The sequence below is a fragment of the Trichomycterus rosablanca genome, chromosome 19 (genome assembly GCF_030014385.1).
Source record: "Trichomycterus rosablanca isolate fTriRos1 chromosome 19, fTriRos1.hap1, whole genome shotgun sequence".
NCBI classification, from domain to species: domain Eukaryota; kingdom Metazoa; phylum Chordata; class Actinopteri; order Siluriformes; family Trichomycteridae; genus Trichomycterus; species Trichomycterus rosablanca.
In genome coordinates, this window is record NC_086006.1 from 5,237,272 (window position 1) to 5,260,711 (window position 23,440).

Below are 23,440 nucleotides of genomic sequence, written 5' to 3' on the forward strand. Positions count from 1 at the left end.
TCACGAGGTTGTGTGAATTCAGTCTAATCGCTTGTTAAGGTTGACTGAAGGTATTGTGCTGAAATTCAGACAGGTCTATGCTTTAACTGTACAGTTCTGGCAAAACACTGTCAGGACCCACAGAGCACTGAGGGGGAGGTGATGGGCAGGCCGGTCGCATACACAGCTAATGGGCATTCATGCCTAAATGTGAATGCCTCAACAGCTCCTGGGAGGAATGCAAAACCCTCACAGTGCTGAGCCAATTGTGCACAGGCAGCCCTGACAGCAGGACAGTGGCAGGAAACAGGAGGCTGCTGGGTAACAAGTGGAGCTGTCCACACAACATACTAACATATTACTGAATACAGCTCAATTAGGAACAGGGGCATCGCCAGAACTGTAGAAAAAATAATTTTCAACCACTTAAAATAACATATCAAGGTGTTTACAGATATAATCATTTAAATCATTTAAAGACTAGTTCCCATTTGCCAAATCTAAAAAAAACATTTTCTTATCTCCTACAATAATTCATATTACAACACCAAAAACCATCTCAACAGCTTTTTTACACTGTAGTGTTTATGATAAAAACACAGCTTTTCAAAAACACAGACACACATGCTTACATTTCCATAACATATTAAGTATTTGGTCAATATACTGTTGAGCTAGGTTCCTTTGGTTCAGCTTTAGGTTAAGCTTAGACCCTAACAATTATAAATATGCACTTATTATAATGTCAATAAACAATTAGAGAAAAATAAAGAATCTAACTTCATGGGCAATCAGTAGTGATAATGAGATCTACATGGTAATAATACCCTAAACCATTGCAATTGTTGATTGATTACTATTGTTTTTATCTGATTAAGTGCATATTTTTAGATTAAATGCATATTTGGAAAGTGGTAGCTCTGTGGGTACAGCTCTGTGTTATCAATCGCAACGTTATGGGTTTAAATTTTGGAACTGAAGTTTGCAATAAAGCCTAAGGCCTTAAGGACAAAAACTGATATTTTGAGTCTCTCTATGATTGTTGGTTCATAGTTTACAATCCAGTAATGATGGTCAGTTATATGCTTTATCCCAGTCAGGCTTGCGTAAGGTCCATTCTGATGGAAAACACAGGGCACAAGGCAGAAATATCCTGGACAGAACACCAATCCTCTGCAGGGCTCTGGCCATCCTGTCCGCAGTCACAGCCAATCATGCCTGTAGATGCCCTGCCATTAAACCCCTATCTCAGTGGTAGAGGGCTAGTGCAACTGGAAAATATCTTTATTTTGAACCCACATGAGCCAGCATTTTAGGCCAGTATCAGCCATGATCAGGGCCGGCGCTAGGGGGGGGCTGAGGGGGGCATTGCCCCCCCAAATTGTGTCTTTGCCCCCCCAAGCACAATGCAAGCAACGGCTATTTTTAAAATTATCTCTGAACCAATCACAAAAATGCATTTTGTTTTACAGTGTGAAGATATTTCCTTGCTTATTCCTGATTGGCTCTTTGAGTCATATAAAAATCGGCAGACTGCCCCAAACAGTTCAGTTCGGCAGTATATGTTCTGTTAGTGTGAGCGAGAGGCAGGTATACTGGTAAACACTTTTTTTTTACAGAATTAGTATTCTTTTGTTTTCTTTATATTTTAATTTCCCAATAATATAAATATTCTCACTCATTCCTATTTCCACGTTTGAATATTCTCAGTCTGTGTGTAGGTACATTTGTCAGCTTTGACTTAAATTTGTATTAAAGCCTTTCAAGAAATAGAGTTGTTCTATTAGTAATGGCAATTTAATTAAGAAATGATGTTATTTTCATTTTATTAAAATGAAATACAATTAGATAATCTTTTTTCTCCATTTACATAATCAACATGTATTTTTTAATCATTGGGTTTTAAGTTTAAGTTCGAAAACATGCATTTTTATACATCACTTTAAGCCAGTATCAATAGCTTGGCTGTCATCATTCATGCACAAATCAAGCCTTGAATATATTTCTGGCTTCAAAAACATGACTATCAACATGCCCCCTCATTAGGTTTTACTGCCCCCCCAAGCAAAGCAGTCCAGAACCGGGGCTGGCCATGATACAGACACAGAGTATCAGATAATTGCATGTCTCACACATTATAATCTCTGTAATGCTTGTCAGCTACACTTCTACACTTATTCTTAGTAAAATATGCCTGGTACATTAATAAACTGACTTTAACAATTCTAGATCTAAAATCTACAAGTTCACAAAAAAAACCCAACACAGACCAGTAATGGCCCAATAACTTCAAGACATATCCGCTTGATATACACCTACTGTATATTTCTGCACACATGGGATGCAGACAATGTCAGAAGAAGATATCTATTTCTTCTGCAGCAGCTGCAGTCAGCATGTATAAACAGATTTAGGAGCCTGGTGATTTATGAGCAAAGCTCTTCTCCAGGGAGTTTTGATTAAACCTCAGTAGAAACTGTCAAGGCTACAGTCTTATCAATCATTAATAATGTGGAATACACTATTTTTGAATTATAATACAGGAATAACAAGCATTGTGTAAACTGCAGTTTTGATGTAACAAACACTTTTAAAATAAATTTGTTGAGCTTTAATACACCTCATATTAATGCAAATCTACACACACAATTATATATGCAAGTATACTCAGTGAAATTACCATACAGGAAATTCTGAGCTGCACAGTATGTTAATTGTAGTGGTTTGGCAAAGGCTTGTTTATAAGTCAGTCATGATCTGTCAAATCAATAGTATTAACAATAAAGCCTACATGAGCTTAGTACCGCTACAGTCAGTTGCTGTTGAACAGACGGACAGACCAAATTGCCCAGACAATCCTTTTAAGATCTCCAGGTGCCAACATACAGTAAACACCTCTTCTAATTTTCCCAAATGATAGAACAGTACTGTCAGGAACGTAACTGTCTTAACACTGTGGTAATACTATGTATTAACATAAAATGGATGCATACACTGATCAGCCACAACATTAAAACCACCTCCTTGTTTCTACACTCACTGTCCGTTTTATCAGCTTCACTTACCATATAGGAGCACTTTGTAGTTCTACAATTACTGACTGTAGTCCATCTATCTGCATGCTTTGTTAGCCCCCTTTAATGCTGTTCTTCAATGGTCAGGACCCCCACAGGACCACCACAGAGCAGGTATTATTTGGGTGGTGGATCATTCTCAGCACTGCAGTGACACTGACATGGTGGTGGTGTGTTAGTGTGTGTTGTGCTGGTATGAGTGGATCAGACACAGCAATGCTGATGGAGTTTTTAAACACCTCACTGTCACTGCTGGACTGAGAATAGTCCACTACCCAAAAATATCCAGCCAACAGCGTCCCATGGGCAGCATCCTGTGACCGCTGATGACGGTCTAGAACAGGGGTGCACAACATACGGCCAGCGGGCAAGACACGGCCCGGCAAAACTCTCGATCCGGCCCGCCAAATGAAGTGCTGATGCATTTTTAAATGCTGTCACTTTAAATTCACCGGGTAATTCCATGAACTTGTGAATGAAAAGTAAATTATGTAAATACAAGTTACTTCAGCGGTACCATGTGTTTGTCCAAACCAAGTACGAGTAAAAAAAGAAAAGTGGATCTCGAGCATATGAAATTTAACCCTGAATGGACATACAAGTATTTTTTTTATTAAACGGGCCATGGCGTTTTCTCATGTCTGGTGTGCTTGCGACCACATTAATCAGTTGGTGTCAGAAAGACGCTGCAATATCTTCCACTGACCAAGACATTTCTTGTAACTACCTGATTTTATGTAACTGTATTTAGGACTGGGCGATTTTCACGATTAATTCGGTTAATTCGCATGAACGTTTTCACCCGATGTTAGAAATGTGACAATCGCAATTTTTTAATTAAAATACCAACATGTCACGAGGCAGAAACTGACCAGACGCTCGCGGAATATAAATCAAGGAAAGTTTAATATTAAAAGGGCAAAAACAGTAAACGGAAGACAACAAGGATCATACACGGTAATGGTTAGATTCAGAAATAAGGAGCGCAAACACGATCGGCAAAACTTCACAACGAGACTCACAAACAGAAGAGTTTAAATAAGATGCGCATGGAACTGAACACAGCTGGACTGAATCAGAACTCCGGAGACGGTGAGCGCGATCAGGATTGGCTGACCGGGGATATGTGATAGTCACGTGAGAGTCCGTGGGAGCATGGGAATCGTAGTCCATATTGTTAGACGCAGAATGTGCCCCCTTCATCCACCCCCAAGTCACAAGAGGCCAAAATCAAAGCTGACCAGACTGCTTACTCAATGTCCCCCAGTGTGGATACTGATACAGACTCATTTATATGGTGGAAACAGTAAACAGGCTTGTGTTCCTTTTAAAAAACCTGTAAAGAACTATTTGTGGTTTTGCACTTTTCTTATGCTGCACATTATTTAAAGTGAGTTGTTTGTGAGCTATTTATATAAAGAATATAGCTAATTAAGATGTCTATTTTGTTTAAATTATTGTTAATTATTGTTATATTGTTATTGTCATAAAGTTTGAGTTCCTTGAAAGGATAATTATAGGTGGTGTTGTTACTATTTTTGCACTTCTGCAGTCTTTTAAATTAAAAATGTTCAATTGCATTATACAAAAACAAAAAAAATTGCAATTGTAATCGAGAATCGATAATACATTTGAAAATAATCGAGATTTTTTTTTTTTTTTGCAATATCACCCTGTGCTCTGTGGTGGTCCTGTGGGGGTCCTGACCATTGAAGAACAGGGTGAAAGCAGGTTAAAAAGTATGTAGAGAAACAGATGGACTACAGTCAGTAATTGTAGAACTACAAAGTGCTTCTATATGGTGAGTGGAGCTGATAAAATGGACAGTGAGTGTAAAAACAAGGAGGTGGTTTTAATGTTATGGCTGATGTGTGTATATATGCTCACAAGTCCTATAACTATATATACACACCTTTATTTATGTATATATTCACCCAATGCCAATGCTGGCTGGAGTTCTCCAACCAAGAATACATTACCAGAAACTGCCCACTGAGAAAAGTACAGGAAAGGACATTTATGTCACATGGTTATGAATCACCCATCATTAACCACTGCCAATTATTATACTGACAGACATTTAGTGTTGCACTTGTACGCAAAGTACCAATAAACTTTCTTAATAAGAACAAAACACTAAAAATATATCAATTTATGTTTCAGCAAATAGACAAAGTAACATACCGATGAAGGAAAGTGGAAACTCACCTCAACTAAAGCAGGTATTTACACTGTAAATGACATTTTGATGCATGAAGTGTTTAAAAGCAACACAAATGCCTTCAGTGGGCGACTAAATAAGCTCTAATGTGGTCTAAAAAATTTTGCAGGCTTCTGTTGCCCATGCAGTGGGTTGATATGGCTCCCCACCAGCATCTCCCACTCCGTCATGCATACAGACTCATTTGAGAATGTTATTACCATGACCACAAAGCACATTTATCTGAAGCCACATAAGCCACATAAGGAGCGTGCACACACCAGGCACATGGATGTCTCATAAACAGACCACAACAGAAGAGTTAATAAAACATTTAAGAGGCATGATTCCCTGCTCATTAGGTGAGTCAATGCACATAAAGAACATCTGACAATGATAACATTTGATCCATGTACCTCTATGTATAATTATTCATAAAAAAAACAGCCATGTGTACCACTATGAAGGATAAGGGAGGAAAAATCACAGTTAGGTTTTCATTATTATTGCTCTTACTATCACAACGCCATAAATGAATTAAACTTAATAAGGGATCAAAGCTTTTACATAGGATTGGCTCTTGTTGACCTATCAAAAAGAAAACATCCGTCTAAGGAACCATTTCTTTTGAGATTTTGGTCGATGCTGACATGATTGCATCACATAATTGTAGCAGATTTGTCAGCCTGCACATTAATGCTCCAAATCTCCTGTTCTACCACATCCCAAAGGTGCTCTATTGGATTCAGATCTGGTGACAAAGAGGCCATTAAGGTATACTAGTCTGAACTGAACTATATGAGATTACTTGTGCTCTGTGACACTGTAAATAATCATGCTGGAAACACCATTATATTAAGGGTAAATTATGGCCATAAAGGGATTAAAATGGTCAGCCACAATCCTTAGACATGCTATGGCAATAGAAAACAGTCAGCCTGAACTGTTCTCACGAATGCTGACCCTACCATTTGCATTGTGCTATGTCCAGTTTTTGTAATCCTGTGCCCATTTTACCCTCAAATTTCTGTTTTGGCTTTTATATCATTGTGTAAGAACTTAACTTGTTATGATCACTTGCTGACTAGAGCAACAAGAACCTGTGGCTGCTGAGATTGCTTATCCAACCTGAAAAAGCAACACACTGCAGTTCCCAAATGCCTGTATGTTATTAGGATTTTTTCTAGGATTTTTATTAGGCCAAGCCATTAAAAAGTAAATATGTTTTGTAATGTAATAAGCCAATGAATGTCACAATCATCCTGTGGTACAGATTGCAGCTGTTTAAACATTTGAATTTTATTTTTTACATTTAAATGCATTGTTTTATAGTATTAGCAACAAGTATTATTATTAGCAAAAAGGGTGTTTCAAAATTAGGTTCAATCCGACAAGAATAAACAAAATCATTTCCTTCAAGAACTTCTGGAAATGTTCCTGCAGTGTGATTAGAGTGTAAAATTGTTTAATTTAATTTCCAGATTGCCCTAATACATCTTAAATGTACAAAATTGCACCATTTATTCCTCATCAAATCTTAATGAAGGCCTGCAGACTGAAATTAACAGCTAATGATGGAGCACAAATAACAGAGACATGCATGGCTGGGAGCGATGTACGATTGTAAAGCGGAAATTGGAAACAAAATCACAGACAGACCCTCGTGGGCTCCCGGATATCCCGAACAAGCCATTGTGTGTGTACGTGTATTTGTGTATTGGCATGTGGGTGTGCATTTGATAGCAGCAGAAAAATAAACCCCGTTCTTCAATTAGGAAGTGAAGGCATCCGGAACAAACCTGCGCTACAGCAGCCGCTAACTGCTAAGCTCAGCGTTCAAGGCTTCGAATGGGTGCTAGTGGGAGAGAAATGTCCCGACACAGTCTGTTCCACACATTATCCAGCTCAGACAGACTCAGCCCACCGCATTCTGTCAGATCTGAGCTCCTACTGTGAGCAGATACTGCAGTGTTATACAATCAATGAGCAGCATTAATCCAAAGCTTGCAGCCAGCGTCTGATTTGGGGTGAGAGGGTGTCTAGTTTGTGGATCAGGGGTGTTATGCAAATTAGTTTCACGACCATGTAAACCCCAAAACATCTAGTTCTATAATGGGAGGCTCCTGTTTCGTTCACCAACAAGGTCCTGCCTCAAGTACTGTATTAATTAACTAAAGTACAGTGTCAGACATGGGCAGAGCCTAGGGCATGGACCCCGGCACTGCTGTACAAACACAATACCAAGCATTAATCAAAACTATACAGGTGCAGCTTGTCCAGGAAAAAGTATCAAATCTACTGGACTTATGTAGGTTAAAATTCAGCTTAGCATTTCCCGGATAACAGAACTTACCCAGACATAAAATAAACGTACCCTGCATGTTTGTAAAACTGACTACAAGCTGTAACATTTTCAGACAGAATTCAAATTAGAACCTATAATAATTTACAATAATCATTAATATGTACCAACCGCATTTGCGTATTGGTCTCATGGACATGGTCAGTTGTTTAACAACAATTTCACACGTACAGCCACTTAGAGCAGAGCATAAAATAACCCTGAATGAAACAGTAGGGCAACCAAATTATTGTTTAAATTGCAATACTAGTGGTTAAAAGCAATGACATTTAGAAAAGTCTATCATTAAGTTAATACAACATGCTATCAAAATCACATCTTTATATCAACTGGTCTTAATCAGTCCTACCCTCCTATAATTAGGGGTGAAACAGCTAAAGCGGAGCTATCTACAATCGCCCACAATAGGAAATGTCCACAATTACTGCACTTCTAGAGACGTCTGAGCATCTTCAACCAAGCATGAAACAATTTAGCATGTTGTATAAATGAACCAATCGTCTGCAAGTAACTACTCTCATGCCGTCTTTTATGTCTCAGGGTGTGTGTGTGGTGTGTGTGTGTGTGTGTGTGTCTAGCACGTATGTATTAACAATGACTTTGACTAATGAAGTAAGAGGCAAAGGTTACAATGTCAGGTCTACTCTACTGCCTAATCTTAAAAGCCACATCATGAAAGAACTACGCCACGGTGCATCTGTGTGGTTGGCCTGAAACATACTAATAAAATACTTCGTTCTATAAAACTGAAAATCAGTACGCCATTGAAACTATGTTTACCCACATGATCTAGCACTATTAGGGTTCGTTCTGTAATTTCTTTACATTTTGTTTCAGAAGACTCTGTATAACATTAGCATATTTAATGACAATGAGTTTGAAATGGAATTCTTTTAACTGATAACTGATAATGTAGAACAATAATATAAACATGCATGCTATGACCACTAGTTTAGCATTCAGAATGTAAAAAGAACCTAGTAGTTCTTTATAACTAAAACTAAACAAACAACAGAGATGCAATCAGTCTCTCAAAGCATTGCTAACAAAATTAGTTAATATAAGATGTTTAGCTGTGTCCTACCTTTATGTTGAGGTATGAAGTTATATATTGTTTTTGTTTAGTAACAACAACACTTACACTGTGTTGAGTTTAATAAACTATATGACACCTGTTTATCATTATGCATCAAATGCATAATAGATTTCATGTTTTTAAATCAAATTTGTACTAGTGTACCTGTTTGACTTATAATCTTTGCTGCTCCTTAAAGATGGGACGCATCGGACAGGCAGGGGTGCATTTTTGCATAACACTGTTTTGGGTAAGGCGTGCTGTGGTGGACTGACACATATGCGTGGGGGGTCAAAGTTCAGCCCAACACCAGATTTCTCTCTGTGGTGCTGCTTTGTGTAAAATCCACAGCTTTAGCCTTAATTCAAACATTAAGTGGTGCTACTCCGTTGTACCTAGTGAATGTAGTCAAACTATTAACTTCATTACATGTGGAGTTCCTATCTACAGAAATGTAACTGCTGATTTAATGTTGTTCACCATATTACTGATAGCATTTAATAGTGCAGTGTAGTGACCCTTCAGCTGTTATCATTCAAATGTACTAAATAGTTTTAGCCCCATCCCCCATGTGAATGCCCTTTGTTATAGGACAACTCCTAAAGCACATCAGCGTCACATTTCCTTTTAGTGTGGAAGCTTTGCATTCAGAAAAGTCTGTATAATGCAGATTTCACTTGTCCAGTTCAGATCAGCGTAACACGGGCACAGAGCCACAGCAATTATCTCATAGTATAACCTCCAGAAGTCACTGCCAATTAACATGATCAACACCTTCTCGTTTACACCTCCAGTGCAAGCGAGCTGTGAGATCTCGCCGAGCATAGAGTGCAATCACAACTCCATTTCAGTCTACAGTAGGACAAAAAACACCTGCTTATCTACACCTATGCATACTTGGCAAACAACCTATATTTGCAAGGGCAAAGGGTTTGACTAGGAAACCTGCTATTCAAGGCATCATATAAAATTTGTAAGTGAGGTCCAATGACTTTACTGGGGAGAAATCCTTCACCGTGAGAATAAGCCAAGAACAATAAAACACTGTGATCCAGTATTACAATAGGCTACTCACAAACAAAGCACCTGAGGAGACCCGATGACAACTCATCTTCACAAGTACACTGTGAGTCAAAAAAGGACCTCTGTACCTCTGCCTATAATTTTGGCAAATGCTGATCATTTTTCTAAATTCTTTTACAAGATATTGTAGCTACGCGTTTAAGGTGTGACAGGCAATGTAATAGTTTTTTGTTGCAAATTTAATTCTTTTTTTAAGCATTTTCTCCCCATTTTCCTCCCGATTTAGCACACTCAATTTTGTCTTCCGCTGCTGAGAGATACCAGATTGCATCCAAGGAGAGCACGTCGCTGTACACGCCTCTTCCGACACGAGTACAGCCCTCCTCTTCTCGCCTCTGCTTTGTGCACAGGCGTCTCTTCCGCCTTACACAGCGTATGGAGACCCACCCACCCACACACAGTCCGGCCCCCACCCTGCAGATACGGTGGCCAATTATTATCTGCTGCAGGCACTACCAATTATGCCCGCCAGATGGCACCCAGCCAACCGGTGGCAACACCGAGTTTCGAACTGAGGAGTTTACATTTACATTTTCAGCATTTAGCAGACGCTTTTATCCAAAGCGACTTACACAATGAGCAATTGAGGGTTAAGGGCCTTGCTCAGGGACCCAACAGTGGCAACTTGGTGGTGGCGGGGCTTGAACCTTCTGTTTACTAGTCCAGTACCTTAACCACTGAGCTATCACTGGTTTAGAAACTCGGTGCTGGTGTGCTAGCAGAATATCCCGCTGCGCCACCTCGGCACCAGCAAATTTAATTCTGAATGCAACAGTGAAAGTATAAAATTTGAATCATGAACATTGATCAACATTTGCCAAAGTTATGGGCAAAGGTAAAGAGGTCCCTTTTTGACTCACATTGTAGACCTCTTAATTATCCAAAAAAAACCATGAGAGCACAAAATCCAGCAATTACTACAGACGACAAACATCAACCCTATTCATTACAAAATCACACATGCAGAATTGGACAAAAACACATTATCAAATGAGCTACTTGTTTTACACGGTTTAACACCCACACAAAAGCATCTGCTTTGTAATTTCAAGACTACATCTGCAACATGGTGTAATGGTCAGGCACAGCGGTTTTTGGGAAAGAAGGCATTGTTAGTGTATTTGTATAGTTTTAAAAAAGCAGGCTGATTTAATATAAATCACACTGTAGAGACCAGACAGTAGGAGTGGTTGTTGGAGCAACAACAATGTGATATCCAATTGGGGTATTTAAGACACATGCAGCGGAATGTTACAATATTAAATTCCTAAATTCTCATATAGAAATCTCATACCACTAGTTCACATATTGACTAGTATTTTTCCCCAAATACTTGTAATTATCAAACGTGATTTAATTATTATATATGTACTACAGCCTTCCAGGGCGGCACGGTGCCTCTGTGGGTAGCACTGACGCCTCACAACAAGACGGTCCTGGGTTTGATCCCCAGGCAGGGCGGTCAGGGTCCTTTCTGTGCGGAGTTTGCATGTTCTCCCTGTGTCTGCGTGGGTTTCCTCCGGGAGCTCCGGTTTCCTCCCACAGTCCAAAAATATGCAGTCAGGTTAACTGGAGACACTGAATTGCCCAATAGGAGAATGAATGTGTGTATGTGTGTGTGTGTTTGTGTGTGTGTGTGTGTGTGTATCTGCCTTGTGATGGACTGGCGCCCCGTCCAGGGTGTTACTGTGTGCCTTGCGCCCATTGAAAAGCTGGGATAGGCTTCAGCACCCCCCCGTGACCCTGATTGGATAAGCGGTAAAGAAAGTGAGTGAGTGAGTACAACCTTCCAATGTATGTTACAATTTTATAAGCAATACAAATGTTCCGATTTATAAAATAGTAATGGGCCTATTGTGCATCATGCCAGGATCCATAATGCCCGGATACAACAGTCTACTGTCTACATAGCGCTGACTTTTTAGAGGTTTTATACCCTACAGGCAAACCCAAACCTAGAGTCTTTTGCCACAACTCTCTACTTAACACAGCAGGAGCTGTTGGGCTCAAACAGCCAGACAGTGTCTCCCTATGTACTCAAGAAAACGTCTGTTTGTCCACTACGGCAATCAAAACATAGACAACTAGGAAAGGATGCTTTCTTAAGGCGAGCAGTGGGAGGAGGTGGGTTAAGGCGGCAGTGAATGGGGCTCAATCTGGGCTCCTCAAGAGTCAAACAAAGAGCCAGTGAGAGAGAAGTGCAAGAGAGGAGACCACACAGCACAATGCTGACTTTGAGCCCACCTGTGACTGAAACACACAGTTCCTAGCTGCACTTAATGGCCTCTCTGGTTACCTGTTCCCATGGAGTCAGTGCATTTGACGCACTCAGAGGTACACTGGGAAGGGACAGTTTTCCTTAATCAAAGATACAACTCTGCTACAACACACTGGTCAGAACATACACAGTGAAAAGTCTTCATACTTAAAGAGGAATGCATAGTATTGTATTTTTGAATATGTCACTGATATCAGAACACTGGCTGTTACTGATCTGATACTGACATACATGCTGGAGATGTTAATGATTACCCAATAACCAACACATAAGCCACTGTTTATTTAATACAGCTTAAAAGGTCATTAAAATCCATTTCCAACAACCGATGGTCCATCAAGTGACAAATCTCACACACACAATGAGTGCTGAAGCTGTTCTGACTCACCATCCCTCAATCCCAATACGACAGCTGTTTCATTGTTCATCTATTTCACTTCTTTTTTGCATTTGTAATCCACTCAATAAATAAAAAATATAAAATAATTTGAACAAAGCCTGGCATTTTATTTATATAAGACTTGATAAGCTGAACCGAGTTTGTCAAAAAAAGCATATGAGCCCTGTCACAGAAATATGGTTAAATTTCAAGATCTTACACTGAGAAGAAAACATTAGTCACTATATAGTGATGAGATTATCATTCGAAGTCTCTAACTACAAACAGCACATTGTGCATTATGATCAGCATTGTAGAAGTAAAAAGCTGTTCGCAGCCGAGGGTCAGCACTGCATGTCAAGGGTACGGTGGATATTCTATTGTAAAGAGAAAAATCATTTTGTAAACTGCCTTTAAATGTGTATTTAACAGACTTGTTTTTTCTTTAAACACAGACTTTGTGTAGCCTAAGAAATAGGTTTCTGTGACAAGAAATCATTACTGTGTTTAAGGAAAAAAGAACAAAACAAAGTTGATACTGAAACTGTATTGCCACCTTGACAATAACACCTAACGTAACACATAAATCCTACTTAAATTTATAGTGTTGTCAGCACGTAAAAACAGCAAACAAATATGCTAGAAAAACATAAAAAGGCATTATATTCTGTAGATTTATTGTCTCAAAGATAGCACAACCAGATGACCTTCAAGTGGTTGGACTATTGAACACAACTCAAAGCGAAAATAAAACTGGGCCAAAAGACCAAAGTCGATTGTCTCAAGGACATTTATACACAGTTCAAGCTCAGCACAGAAAAGATAAAGAAAATTGTTAATAAAACAGCTGATTAGTGTTGCATACTTTACTGGCCAGTACTGTGGAATTTAGGACTTGATTAAGAAGGCAGACAAAATACTTGAATAACATGCCATGTACAGTGGGCGAATAATGACATATTCATTTCGGCACGCTGCCCTGAAGTGTAGGCCGAGAAAGCTTTTGTTCCAAAGATTTTCAGTGCAGTGAACAAATGGCAAAATAACAAGTATTTGTAATAAACAATATATTATTCACCAGTTGAATGTTTGTAGAGGAAAAGAAGTATAATCAACAGTATAATACGTATCTAGATGAAAACATTTTAGAGTTATCTGGGACAGTTAAATACTTATATTTAAAGACATTTTATACATCTGTAAAACAAATCCTATAAAATCCTATAAAATCGCATGCCTAGACAGTGCCAGTCTATTTCAGGACACCACATTTACTCAATTACAACTGACCAATTGAGTGTAACAGCATTTTACATTTGAAAGGCAGAGAGTAAACAGAGTACCTGAAGGAAACCCATGCTGACATGGGGGAACATGCCCAACTTTACACAGAAACAGGCCACAATCTATGATGCTGTGCCCCACCAATAAGACACCCAGAGAAACTGTATGACCTTCCCCATCAGGTTAAAAAAATATTCTTGCCTTTAAAGCATTTTCAAACAGTAGAGATTTTGCCTATAGAACATTATATTTTTCCTGAGAACAAGCCAGCTATTTACACCTGGCACCAAATCAGAATTTATTCTCCTGGCATTGTTCAATGAGCCCTAATGAAGCCCTTTAGCTTACATTCAAAGAATGATCAACCACAGTAAGGTGTTATAATTAAAGATAGTCTCAGAAACACATAACCTAATTATAAATACTTGATTGGCACTCGAGCTGTTGATTTCATTGAGTGAATGTTTTAAGATTATTTATCATGCTGTGTAAAAGTGAAGCCACATCAATTCAGGAATCCCACTGAGTCGTTGCTGCTGAGACAGGCAAAGCGTCTGTCCTGGGGGCTCAAACACCGAGCATGCAGCTGTTTAAACTAAATTTGTTCTGATCTGAAATGTTCTGCAAAGCTTTAGGGTTGTGAAAGCAGTCAAGAAAAATGGTAGCTGCAGACTACCAAGATATTTCTATGAGTGGTCAAGCAGTGCATCATCAGCTGACATTTTCTGACCACCTCACAATTAAAACACATATTTTACACAAGGGAACCCTTTACATAGTATGTGTTTTTTTTAAATACTTAATAGTATGTGATTTGCATATTATAACAAGTATGATGAAGTTATGAAGCTAAATATATAAAGCATGAAGCAGGATGTATCTTTCAAAATAAAGTTAATAAACCTAAATTAATTGTCATTGCTACTTTAGATAATAACATTGTTTTAGTTATCTAATAAAACAAAGAACATCTGCAATGCTTTCTTTTTTTAAGAAAAACACATGTATTTCTCTATCTATCTATCTATCTATCTATCTATCTATCTATCTGTCTGTCTGTCTGTCTGTCTGTCTGTCTGTCTGTCTGTCTGTCTGTCTGTCTATCTAAAACCCCTTTCAGCCAATCATCTGTATTTCTACGCCTAATGTTTGTGACACTGACCTGTTTATTAGCCCAGTGTAAAGGAGAATGAGCCCATAAAAGCTTTAATTCAACTAGCATCTGCCACAGCATGGTAACCATACTGGAGAAACAACTCATTGTCATACCCACTACTAAGAGGGGATTTTCAGTTGACAGTAGGGTAAAATTGAGTTTTTCTCCAGAAACCACCTAACAATTTACCCCTTATTACTTTATAAAATAACTAACACTAGCTGAAAACAGGATGCTGGATTTAACAAGCAAATAAACACACATATTTTTTATCAGCATGTTGTTTACTTTGTTACTCCTCAGTAGCTGATGATCCTGGGCATGAACAATAGTCTTTTGAGATTCTCCTTCTATGAGCTGAGAGGTGTATGAATAATGCAGTAAAGCGCTCTTTTGTGCCCAGTCAAAATGTTTTATTTGTATCTACACAGAAAGGCGAAGAATAAAATACAAAAGCATAACCCAGGCACAGGCCTGGTTTAGAATTCACATGTTCCTCTACAGTTGATAACAGTTGGTGTTACAGGTGCAGTAAACACACTAGGTCAAACACCAGTCTGTTAAAACCATTAGAGAAAGTAAAACCAAGTTAGGTTTCAAAGGCTGAACTTAGAAAGATGATGACTAATTATTGTATAAAAACATTACAAGGTGGGAGTTACTTTTGCTTTAATATCATGACGCAAACCATCATTGTTGATCCATGTTCTCAGTTCTTGTTGTACGATTATGACTCTTAAAGAGTCGTGATATTAAAGTAGAAAGATCTCTCATCTTGTCAGGAACAAATTCCACACACTTTAATGCAATATTGTTTAGGTTTTTTTTCAAAATAAAACAAATACAAATGAAAACATCTAAATATCATTAATCAATGACCTGTTTTGAAACCTACAAATCACTCATACCAGAACAACGCTACCGTTATTTAATTATCTAATATGCTGACTGTTGGCGTTTGGTTGTGCATTCCCAGCTGTCTCACATAGCAACTATATTACATTTGACAATTATTGCAGACCTTCAGCCCAAGCTCACTCAGGCCATGTCAAAAGGTCCTGTCCAGGATCTCATGCTCAGTTTTTTTGCATGGCTAATGTGAAACATTGCACATGTAGCCTATATATCAAACTAATCTGACTTGCAGAACCCATACATAAACTTAACCTGACAAGCATAACATTTCCAGTTAAACATTTAATGTACTGCACACATTCTTACCATTATTCTAAAACAGTACTTTCTCTACCTAAAGCTTTATTTCAATACTTGCTTCTAAGGAACATATTTTCATATTATTATTAAGTTTAAATCTTTGTTTTACCTGTGGAGGGCTCGCGTGATAGACTGCTGTGTCACCTAATTGAAGTATCTATTACCATTTACTACCATGTACTTCTTACTTCTTATTTTGCTCTGTTTGTTTGTATATCGCCTGCCTTAAATATGGGGAGCACAACAACATAATGGATAATCCATTATGTACCCAATGTCTATGCATCAGTATTGTTTGGAGATTATCATAGTCAATAATTTCAAATTTATTGAGAAAAAAAACAACATATTTACTTAATCTTGGTGCAGTCCTCACAATATTTTTTTTCAATTTTGTCTGATTGAAAGTCTGTGACCAACCAAGCTGACCCCTTGCAATCAATGAATGTGAAATGTCAATCCTATCTGATACCAGGAGCATTTTAAGTGAGTCTAATGAAAATGTTTAACGTTAATAAATATTTATAAGGATATGATGTATTTCAAAAATGTTTATATGAATAAATATTTACAATTATTTGTAAAACTGGTATGGATTTCTATTATAAGCGGAAAATGCCTATCTTCCTTTACACGTTTAATAGTGGCCACCAAAGAGTGTTTAATTTCTTGCATATTATATATGTCTTATATATATATATATATATATATATATATATATATATATATATAGAGAGAGAGAGAGAGAGAGAGAGAGAGAGAGAGAGAGAAATAGATATAGATATATAGATAGATATGAACTTATTGCTTAAGACTTCCAGTTTCATATAAGCACCCCTGCTTTGACATTGCTGTAATCTTGTTGCCTGTTAGTGCACCTGCAGCAATAATCTCCTGCACATGAAATTACCACTGTGCCCACCTTCACAATCAATATCATCTCTACCATCACCAGCAAAATCATCATCACAATCATCATGATCACATTTGGAGAATTTCCTTTTATAATGAGGCTCTCTAAGGGACCTGCAATGCGCACATATCACAGGGTGCACAATGTAATTTGCTTATTTAAATCATTGCGGCCCCACCACTGTTGATAAGAGAAAAAAAATAACTCCAATCAGATATTTACAAATAATAAATAATAATAATGGGGGGGTCGCTTTTGGGTATATAAAGAGCTAAAGGCTCGAAAATCCCGGCTGCAGGGTGTTGGCACACTGGTGTCACACTCATTATACATAAATAGGCTGTGGCTGTCCGGGAAACGGGAAAAGAGGGATAAAAACAGGCAAACATTTACAAAAAGAAAGCAGAATAAAATATATTGCATTGTATTCTATATTACTGATTATAAATAGGCCGGTATATACAAAAGCGTAAACCATTCAAAGGGCAAATCGTGATGCACCATCAATGCGTGCTGCTGTCGGCTTTACTGGAATAACCAAAACTCAGCGGAGTGATGGTGCATCACGCTGAAACATAACGACACCAGGAACATCTCACTGAAACCCTTAAATAAAGCGCAGAACTAAAGATAAACAGATAAATCTCGGCTCACCTTTAGCTGCCTCCACTGCGCACAGCAATCCGAGCAGCAACAGCGGCAGACCGCCTGCTCTACACACAGGTCCGGACCTGCCGTTCCGCATCCCGACTGTATTCAAAACCACAACAAAATGGTTCAGAATAAACGCGTTTAAAACCCCGTCTGATATTCTTCAGTATGGGAAGAAATATCCAGAAGATGTTTATCGACTGAGGAGGATGGTAATAAGATGGCTGCCGCTCAGCCCGTCTCTTCTCTCCCCCTCTCGCTCTCCTGCGCTCGAGCGCTCTCTCTCTTCCACTCGCCCACTCTCTCGTGCGCCAATGACGTCAGAGCTGTTATTAGCAAAGCTCGAGCTCAGAAACCGATTTTTATTTGGTTACATAAAAATAACTTATAAAGATGAGTTATATTAATAGTTCATCTAATAATTAAAATAGGTAAATAAATCTTTAAGCTTTTTAATTAGACAACTGAGGCCTAAGGGCCTTGCTCATAAGCCCAATAATGGCAGTAGTGGAACCACTTTGATTAACAGTCCAAACCTTACTAAACAAAAACCTTATAAATTATATATATATATATATATATATATATATACATATATATATATATACAGTGTATCACAAAAGTGAGTACACCCCTCACATTTCTGCAGATATTTAAGTATATCTTTTCATGGGACAACACTGACAAAATGACACTTTGACACAATGAAAAGTAGTCTGTGTGCAGCTTATATAACAGTGTAAATTTATTCTTCCCTCAAAATAACTCAATATACAGCCGTTAATGTCTAAACCACCGGCAACAAAAGTGAGTACACCCCTTAGTGAAAGTTCTTGAAGTGTCAATATTTTGTGTGGCCATCATTATTTCCCAGAACTGCCTTAACTCTCCTGGGCATGGAGTTTACCAGAGCTTCACAGGTTGCCACTGGAATGCTTTTCCACTCCTCCATGACGACATCACGGAGCTGGCGGATATTCGAGACTTTGCGCTCCTCCACCTTCCGCTTGAGGATGCCCCAAAGATGTTCTATTGGGTTTAGGTCTGGAGACATGCTTGGCCAGTCCATCACCTTTACCCTCAGCCTCTTCAATAAAGCAGTGGTCGTCTTAGAGGTGTGTTTGGGGTCATTATCATGCTGGAACACTGCCCTGCGACCCAGTTTCCGGAGGGAGGGGATCATGCTCTGCTTCAGTATTTCACAGTACATATTGGAGTTCATGTGTCCCTCAATGAAATGTAACTCCCCAACACCTGCTGCACTCATGCAGCCCCAGACCATGGCATTCCCACCACCATGCTTGACTGTAGGCATGACACACTTATCTTTGTACTCCTCACCTGATTGCCGCCACACATGCTTGAGACCATCTGAACCAAACAAATGAATCTTGGTCTCATCAGACCATAGGACATGGTTCCAGTAATCCATGTCCTTTGTTGACATGTCTTCAGCAAACTGTTTGCGGGCTTTCTTGTGTAGAGACTTCAGAAGAGGCTTCCTTCTGGGGTGACAGCCATGAAGACCAATTTGATGTAGTGTGCGGCGTATGGTCTGAGCACTGACAGGCTGACCCCCCACCTTTTCAATCTCTGCAGCAATGCTGACAGCACTCCTGCGCCCATCTTTTAAAGACAGCAGTTGGATGTGACGCTGAGCACGTGCACTCAGCTTCTTTGGACGACCAACACGAGGTCTGTTCTGAGTGGACCCTGCTCTTTTAAAACGCTGGATGATCTTGGCCACTGTGCTGCAGCCCAGTTTCAGGGTGTTGGCAATCTTCTTGTAGCCTTGGCCATCTTCATGTAGCGCAACAATTCGTCTTTTAGGATCCTCAGAGAGTTCTTTGCCATGAGGTGCCATGTTGGAACTTTCAGTGACCAGTATGAGAGAGTGTGAGAGCTGTACTACTAAATTGAACACACCTGCTCCCTATGCACACCTGAGACCTAGTAACACTAACAAATCACATGACATTTTGGAGGGAAAATGACAAGCAGTGCTCAATTTGGACATTTAGGGGTGTAGTCTCTTAGGGGTGTACTCACTTTTGTTGCCGGTGGTTTAGACATTAATGGCTGTATATTGAGTTATTTTGAGGGAAGAATAAATTTACACTGTTATATAAGCTGCACACAGACTACTTTTCATTGTGTCAAAGTGTCATTTTGTCAGTGTTGTCCCATGAAAAGATATACTTAAATATCTGCAGAAATGTGAGGGGTGTACTCACTTTTGTGATACACTGTATATACAGTGTATCACAAAAGTGAGTACACCCCTCACATTTCTGCAAATATTTCATTATATCTTTTCATGGGACAACACTATAGACATGAAACTTGGATATAACTTAGAGTAGTCAGTGTACAGCTTGTATAGCAGTGTAGATTTACTGTCTTCTGAAAATAACTCAACACACAGCCATTAATGTCTAAATAGCTGGCAACATAAGTGAGTACACCCCACAGTGAACATGTCCAAATTGTGCCCAAATGTGTCGTTGTCCCTCCCTGGTGTCATGTGTCAAGGTCCCAGGTGTAAATGGGGAGCAGGGCTGTTAAATTTGGTGTTTTGGGTACAATTCTCTCATACTGGCCACTGGATATTCAACATGGCACCTCATGGCAAAGAACTCTCTGAGGATGTGAGAAATAGAATTGTTGCTCTCCACAAAGATGGCCTGGGCTATAAGAAGATTGCTAGCACCCTGAAACTGAGCTACAGCATGGTGGCCAAGGTCATACAGCGGTTTTCCAGGACAGGTTCCACTCGGAACAGGCTTCGCCAGGGTCGACCAAAGAAGTTGAGTCCACGTGTTCGGCGTCATATCCAGAGGTTGGCTTTAAAAAATAGACACATGAGTGCTGCCAGCATTGCTGCAGAGGTTGAAGACGTGGGAGGTCAGCCTGTCAGTGCTCAGACCATACGCCACACACTGCATCAACTCGGTCTGCATGGTCGTCATCCCAGAAGGAAGCTGACGCACAAGAAAGCCAGCAAACAGTTTGCTGAAGACAAGCAGTCCAAGAACATGGATTACTGGAATGCCCTGTGGTCTGACGAGACCAAGATAAACTTGTTTGGCTCAGATGGTGTCCAGCATGTGTGGCGGCGCCCTGGTGAGAAGTACCAAGACAACTGTATCTTGCCTACAGTCAAGCATGGTGGTGGTAGCATCATGGTCTTGGGCTGCATGAGTGTTGCTGGCACTGGGGAGCTGCAGTTCATTGAGGGAAACATGAATTCCAACATGTACTGTGACATTCTGAAACAGAGCATGATCCCCTCCCTTCGAAAACTGGGCCTCATGGCAGTTTTCCAACAGGATAACGACCCCAAACACAACCTCCAAGATGACAACTGCCTTGCTGAGGAAGCTGAAGGTAAAGGTGATGGACTAAACCCAATTGAGCACCTGTGGCGCATCCTCAAGTGGAAGGTGGAGGAGTTCAAGGTGTCTAACATCCACCAGCTCCGTGATGTCATCATGGAGGAGTGGAAGAGGATTCCAGTAGCAACCTGTGCAGCTCTGGTGAATTCCATGCCCAGGAGGGTTAAGGCAGTGCTGGATAATAATGGTGGTCACACAAAATATTGACACTTTGGGCACAATTTGGACATGTTCACTGTGGGGTGTACTCACTTATGTTGCCAGCCATTTAGACATTAATGGCTGTGTGTTGAGTTATTTTCAGAAGACAGTAAATCTACACTGCTATACAAGTTGTACACTGACTACTCTAAGTTATATCCAAGTTTCATGTCTATAGTGTTGTCCCATGAAAAGATATAATGAAATATTTGCAGAAATGTGAGGGGTGTACTCACTTTTGTGATACACTGTATATATATATCAGTGGCGATTTCTCTAAGACTGCAAGCTTCCCCTAAAATGTCCAAATTTAATGGTCAAATATGTACAGTTGTGTTAACATCATTGTGTGTTCCGATCCAACAGACGAGCTACTGTAGCTCAAATTATGAAGAAGTTAATGCTGGTTCTGACAGAAAGGGGTCAGACTCCATGCCTCGATGGGTCAGGGCTGTTTTGGCAGCAAAAGGGGGACCAACACAATAGTAGGAAGGTGGTCATAATGTTATGCCTTATCGGTGTATATTATATTAATAATATTAAGTTTCAAGTTGATATAACATCTTTGCTTACCAGAGTTTTTAGAATACTTTTTAAGAGCCCATCCAATTTTTAGTTTCTTAAAATACCCTGATACTTCATGGCAGGTGTCAAAAATCTATGATTATTATTATTATTATTATTATATTACAAGTCATAAGATGCATTATGTTGGTCATCAAGCCTATTAAGTACAAATCAAGTAAACATTTGTGTTGTGTTTCTTGAATCAGATAAATACTTGTATTAAAACAAGTATTTGTTGTGGAGGCATGCATATTAGTGCAGTGTATGCTGCAAGTTTACCACATCTTTCATGAATCTGTAAAAAATTACAAAGATGTCCTTGCTTAGTAGAGCCATTGATAAAAGATATAACTTCAGTCTGTGCAAATATTATTTTTGCTGTTTCTATAATAGCATATAAGCAATTCTCAGTTAATGGTGTAGATTTAGCGAAGGGTCTTACTGCTTTTTTAGACAAAATATTTATGTAGAAGACAAAAATGTCCTGTTTATTAATGTGGTTTTGTCATTTTGTAATTAATGAAGTACATGCAAAATGCAAAATAATACGAGCAGCAAATGGCAGTGATATTGATAACACCTAAACATCTATTTTTAAAATTGCTATGAGATATTGCCTCAGGTGTGACTGAATGAGTGATAACCTGTAATAGATTGCTGTCATGGTAAAGATGTATTTTAAGGTGACCTTGATCAGAATTAAGGTGCTGAAGGTACTAAAGATGACTAGGTAAATATAGGTCTATAATTACACCATTTTAAACACAACAGAGAGTATAAAGCTCATCAATAATTAAAAAAACTGACTTAGTGAGAAAGAAGCTATTCTTCCAGAGGAAAAAGCTATTGGTCCAGAGGTGTTGTTCGAACACGACCAGACATGGTGGCTAGTTTAGAATTTCTCTATTCACTCATTTTCAATAACATTGTCTGTGTCAGGGTGGATCCTTAACCTATCCAGGAAATACTTTGTGTTTAGCGTACACAAAGCACATGGCTTATGGGTTTAATCCTTGTCTACATTTACTGTCTGTGTGCTTTCATCTGCCTTATAATGGACTGGTGCCCATTTGCACCCTGTACCCAGTGTACCATAAATATTAATACTTTCGCAAAGAAATAGGCTTGACTGTAATTAGTCACGCAAGTCAGTGTCACACATGTTTTAGCAGCTTCTAATTAATGGCAAAAATAACTTAATCCCATGAAAAAAAAAATGTAAGTAAGTGTGCCACTGAAACAGTTGCATAAATAATTCAAACTTTAAGACTAACAGATCCTTAAACTGAATGAATGCAACACTGTTAGGACCAATTAGTAGGGGCAGATGCATGGCATGTTTCCATTGTAATAATTCAAAAGTAAAAGTAAGGGAATTCAATAAAAACTGATAGAAATATAACTGTTATAAATGTGAGGCGGAACTTATTTGTCAAAGTGATGCACAATAAGTGGATGGCTTGATGAACTAGGACTGTCTTTGGTTAGAGCCGGGACTTAACACAAAGGACATTTGTTTCCCTCTGGCAATACATGAACTGGCTCAGAGTGAGTGCAACATACCCAATCCCCCCACCCCACACACACACATGCCTTTTCAGATACCCAGTCAGAATAGTAAACTCATT

General features: G+C 39.0%; 1 protein-coding gene across 5 annotated transcripts in view; it reads right to left on the reverse strand.

Moving 5' to 3' along the window:
* clstn1 (calsyntenin 1) overlaps positions 1 to 17,877 on the reverse strand; it is a 33,506-nt gene extending 15,629 nt beyond the window's left edge. For 2 of the 5 annotated variants that reach the window (XM_063015685.1, XM_063015682.1), the window contains exon 1: positions 17,653 to 17,877. In XM_063015685.1, coding sequence (XP_062871755.1) covers positions 17,653 to 17,743 — 91 coding nt within the window. In that variant the 5' untranslated portion in view covers positions 17,744 to 17,877. Of the gene's footprint in view, positions 1 to 4,965; positions 5,042 to 17,652 lie in introns of those variants that run through there. The other 3 variants (XM_063015687.1, XM_063015684.1, XM_063015683.1) reach the window with 2 other exon arrangements.
* Positions 17,878 to 23,440: the final 5,563 nt, after the last annotated feature.